Source organism: Myotis davidii, unplaced genomic scaffold (assembly GCF_000327345.1).
Source record: "Myotis davidii unplaced genomic scaffold, ASM32734v1 scaffold428, whole genome shotgun sequence".
Classification (NCBI taxonomy): domain Eukaryota; kingdom Metazoa; phylum Chordata; class Mammalia; order Chiroptera; family Vespertilionidae; genus Myotis; species Myotis davidii.
The window spans coordinates 3,797,302-3,802,257 of NW_006299834.1; the positions used below are offsets into that span (position 1 = coordinate 3,797,302).

At 61.3% G+C, this 4,956-nt stretch overlaps 1 protein-coding gene and 1 long non-coding RNA gene across 2 annotated transcripts in view; one reads left to right on the forward strand and one right to left on the reverse strand.

Moving 5' to 3' along the window:
• The window catches only part of LOC107185021, a 25,031-nt gene extending 21,983 nt beyond the window's left edge, over positions 1-3,048 (forward strand). The window contains exon 3 of the long non-coding RNA XR_001515928.1: positions 2,837-3,048. This is a non-coding gene — a long non-coding RNA (uncharacterized LOC107185021). The remainder of the gene's footprint in view (positions 1-2,836) is intronic.
• Positions 3,049-3,129: 81 nt separating this feature from the next.
• MGAT3 (mannosyl (beta-1,4-)-glycoprotein beta-1,4-N-acetylglucosaminyltransferase) overlaps positions 3,130-4,956 on the reverse strand; it is a 14,723-nt gene continuing 12,896 nt past the window's right edge. The window contains exon 3 of the mRNA XM_015571919.1: positions 3,130-4,954. Coding sequence (XP_015427405.1) covers positions 4,130-4,954 — 825 coding nt within the window. The 3' untranslated portion in view covers positions 3,130-4,129. The remainder of the gene's footprint in view (positions 4,955-4,956) is intronic.

Below are 4,956 nucleotides of genomic sequence, written 5' to 3' on the forward strand. Positions count from 1 at the left end.
GCTGAGGTCGGGAAACCCTGGCTACTCCCAGTCGGTTTTGAGCTCCTGGAGGGCAGAAAATGTCATGCCCATTTCTACATCTTCCTCAGCGCCTGCTGTCCAACAGCCAGTAGTTGAGTGTAGGATTGAATTGCAAGACAAACAGTGGCAAAAGGGGTGGCACAGATATGGTGGGTGGGACCAGTGGGTGGCCGGACAAAAGGCCTGATTGTCACAGAGCGGGGTCACGTGCCTAGCTGCATGGGCACAGGGGCTTCCAGAGAGATGAACTCGGTTTGCAATAACAAAACTGCTTCCTACGCATCCTAACCAGATCAATTTTCCCCCCCTTTTTAAAATTTTTTTTTCTTTTGGGCGAGCGCCAGGAAGGAACGGGGGGCGGTACTAACCAGATCGATTTAAATGCTAGCCATCAAGGGGGCCTTTAAGGGCTTTGTAAAATCGAGCACCCCCCCTCCAGAGACTGTGGCCCAGAACGTGGTCACGGTGAACTGGGCCTGAATTGGGCAATTCCCTGTCTCCTAAAATCTCAAGGATGTCCCTCCCATCACCAACCCCAGGCCAAGGGCTTGGCACCTTCTGATTGCTCAGGAGGCACTAGCCCCTGCTCTGGCCACCAACACTGTGGTCACGCCTCGTCTCCGGCCTCGGTCTCCCCACCTAACACGGAGGCTGCACAGCCAGCCCACAGGGGACAAGGGCAGAGTTCCCAGTGCCCATTCCCACCATCTCTGAGACTCTCCTTAGAAAACACCCAGGGGCCCTCTCCCCAGGACAGTGCCCGTACCCACAGGCCCCAGAGGAAGCCCCCACACCCCAGGCTCCGGGCGCCACCACCGCTCCGGTCCCCAGTCAGCGCCACAGGAGAGATGACTGGTCCTGGAGGCTGCCGACTTCTCCTGCCTGAGGGTGGGTGACAGGTCCAGCCCTGACCGGCCACCAAGGGGCTGTGACTAGTGGGAAGAGGCCACAACATGCTTCGGACCCACAGGCACAAGGAGGAAACCCTGGAGGTGGACGCATTGGCCTCGATGCCCCAGGAGCACAGCCGTGGGAGAGCTGCCGCCCTCTCGGTAGAGGCACCCCAGTCTTCATCCCGACCCCCCAGAAGTCCCAGGCCTGCTTCTCCTTCCTTCCGCCCAGAGCCTCCCCTTTCTCAGTTTATCTCCGTCAGTGGGAGGGAAGGCTGCCCCCTGGTGCTGGTGGAGGTAACTGCACCCGGTCCTGGGGAGGCCCTCACCCCACAGATGCAGCCCTCCCTGCCCCAGCGCACCCCCCAAACCAGCCACACGTGCACACTCCGCAGGCTTTGTAGGTGTTTTTATTATTAATATTATCTTCAACATCCCTTTAAGGGTGAAATGAAATCCAACCATTTACAGAGAAAATGATTTCAGAATGTACATATTGATTTTCCCTTACAAAAAAAATAATGGTGTCCTTAAATTATACCTTTCCTAGGGCCCTGCTACCTGCAACTCCTGTCTCCCCAGGCCAACTGTCACCTGTGTCCCCAAAGCTCCCCACACCTGTCCTGGGGAACGGACTTGACCTGGGGTGGGCTGGGCCTCCTGGAGTCACAGGGCAGGTGTTTCCAGGGAAGGCTGTCTGGACACGCTGACAGGGCCAGTGGTGCACCAGTATCCCATTCACAGTTCGGTTTCCCTTCACATTGGGGGAGTGGCCCAGGGCTCCCGACCCCCCAAATTCCCAGTGTATGATGTGATTATATGCAAAACTCTTCACCCCCATGCTCCGGCCCCCACCCCTGACAGCTGCCATCTCCACCCAATGGCCAGGCCTCCACTTGGCAGGGTCTACGGAAAGGCAGGGCTTGGCTGGTCTGAGCTATGCCTTCTCCCCCTGCCCGAGCTGGTGAGCGGAGGCCAGCCTGGGAAGGGGCATCCGCAGTAGCAGGAGGGAGCCAGGGCCGTGGGGGGGAGGAAGCTGGCAAGGAGGGAGGTTTCTGGGCTGGGGCTCAGGCATGACTCAGGAGCCCTGAAATGACCCGTCCAGGGGTGAGCCATGGCTGCCGACTTCTTGAGCCACCTCTCAGCCCCACGCGGGATCAGAGAGGGGGCTGCTGTAACTCCGAGGGAGCGGGGAGGAGATAGAGCCCCCTCAGCCTTCTTCATTCCTGCCCACCTGAGGCTGCCCCCAGACCACACCCACACCGGGCACTTCCCCAGACAGAGCTGTGGCAAAGGGCGCACCCTCCTCTCTGGCCCACCAGGAGACACCCAGCCAAAGTCCCTGCTGGAGGCCAGAGGGCACTGAGCGGAAAGATGTGGTTGGGGTCGAGAGCGGCTGGAGGTAGTGGGCGCTCAAGCTGCACAGCCCTCAGGTCAGGAGGATTCTCATCTCTTGGACTGAAAGACAGACGGACAGACAGACCCTGCATCCCCTTCAGCCTTGGTTTCCAGGCTCCCCACGGGCTTTTTGCCTCAGTCATGTTGGGGAGCTGCAGGAGGTACGGCCACAGGCCCCAGATCCTGGGAAGTGCCTGGGCCCTGCTCCCACATCCACACACAAGCATCTATGTACAGGGACACACCGACACGGACACATACAAGTACACACAAGCATGCACCCATGCCCATAAATACACACGCGCACCAACATGTACCATTCCACAGCCAGCCTCTGCCTCCTGGCATCCCTGGTGAGCATCCAATGGGGCCTTGGAGAGGGGGTCTCCCCTCCTCCCCAGGACGGCATTCTCACTGCACCCCAGCCCTGCGCTGGCAGTGAGGGGGCAGGAGCAGGTTGTCCCAGGGGCTCCTATGTGAGAGGAGGATCTTATGACTCCGACAGTCATTTCTACCATCTTTCCCAGCCCTGCCCCCCACCTTCCGGGAAGAAGAGAACCAGGCTGAGGCTGGGCACGTGGAGGCCCAGCTTCCCTTGCAGCTACTGTGGTCATGTGACTAAGTCCTGACCAGCACGCTGCGGTCAGCAGCAGCTTTGCCATCTCTGGCTCACGCCGTTGACAGGAAAGGGCGTGTGTTTCCGTGCTTTCCTCTGCTCCCCCCGGGCTCGGATGCACGTGATGGTGGAACTGGAGCAACCACTCTGTCCAGAGCTGGACGGTGTGTCTGAGGAGGCAGAGCTGCCCACTCGACCCAGACCATCTCCCTCTAGACAGTCAAATTAGACACAAGCTTCTGTCTTGCTTAAACCACTGTATTTCGGGGTCTTTCCATTACAGCAGCTTAAAATCTACTTTAACGAATACATCTCCTGCCCCTGTGGGGCACACTGAGAGGCAGGAGATGGCACAGAACTGGTCGTAGTGGCCCTCTGGGGCCCAGGACAGCCTCGGGGCTCTTTTCTGGCCCCTAGCCAACACCAAGAAGGGGTACAGGGTAACTCCACCTGAGACAGTGGAGAGCTGGGGCTGGGGATTCCGGCAGGAAGGGGTGTGGGGCACCCCTGTCTGACCTACTAGGCTGGCTGATGTCCCATCCCACCCTGAGTACTGGACTCCTGGCCTTGCGAGGACCAAGGGGGAGCCCACTAGACGGAAAGATAAAAAGTAAGAAGGGACATCAACGCCAGGTTCAGAACTGAGAGGAGGCCGCCCCCGGCTTCGCCAGCCCCTGCCTATGTCACCTCAGGAGCCTCTGGGGCCCTGAGGGGAGGCGGCTGGAGGTCCCCAGCTCCTGGCCCAGCACTTCCGAGGACACTGGGCCACCTCTCAGCTGGATGCTGTTTTCCACACCCTCCTTCCCTGGCGTCCCCGCTTCCGCCTGGGCCCAAATGCAACTATTTACAGAGCTGGGGACCTCCCGGCATGCCTTTCACACAGCAGCTCCCGCAGGCCACCAGGAGCTCCTGCAGCTCCTTCCCACCCTCCCCAGCCACCCAGTTACCATCCTGCACCCTCCGGGGCACCTCCTGGCACAGCTCGCTTGGAGGGCAGGAGGGTCAGGGTCCCCTCTCACCATGAGGAGTGACGGTTTTTGAGGTCACAGGCCTGACCCCGAGCCACCAGGGCTTGGACAGGGAAGAGTCTCCCAGCATCCACTTCCGGTCCCCTCTCTCAAGACCCCCGAGGTCAGGAGGCAGGAAGATGACAGGAGGGCAGTCGCACCCCTGCCCTGCCACTGGCCCTAAACACCGCGCCACCTTAGCCTTCCACCGCGTCCGACTTGGCCCTGGCGGCGGGCCTTCCCTCCGAGCCCCTGCTCCGCGGCCCCCCTGCGGCCGTGCTCCTGGGCCCCTGGTAGGGGTTGTCCAGCAGGTAGCGGAACTGGTTGTAGTTCTGCAGCAGGTACTTCGGGGCGTACATGTGCTCGCTGGGGTCGGCCGGCGGGTACTCCTGCTGCGTGCCGTCGAACCAGCCCCCGGTGCGGATCAGGCTCCGGATGTAGTTGAGGTCCCGCTTGTCCTCGTAGTCGCCCCAGCGCGGGAAGTCCCCGTTCTGGGCAGACACGAGCTTGAAGTAGATGCCCTCGGGGGTGAAGCACCAGGAGCAGTGCCAGCCGGCGAAGTGCAGGGGGCTGCCCAGCGACCACTGCACCAGGATGTGGCCCGTGCGGTTCTCGTACTGCCGGAAGGCGGGCATCGTGTAGTACTGGCGGCGGCGCAGGCGGATGCCGTCCAGCCCGTACACCGAGCGCAGCATGTCCACCGTGCAGCCCGACACCACCTCCAGGGTGCCCGGCTGCTTCCAGAAGAAGCCGTAGAGGGACTTGCGCATGTGGAAGGCGAAGGGCTCGGTCCAGCCGTCGTAGAGCTTGAGGAAGAGCACGCCGTCGCGCGCGGGGATCTCGTCCGCGTCGTCGATGATGAACACGTCGTCGGGCCGCAGGTTGCGCAGCCGCGCCAGGCCGTCCTGCGTCAGGAAGGTGCGCAGGTAGTCGTCGGCGATCCAGCCGTCCTGCCGCCCGCCCGGCGGGAAGTGGTCCAGGAAGACGTAGAGCACCTTGTGGCGGATGTACTCGAACGTGCCGT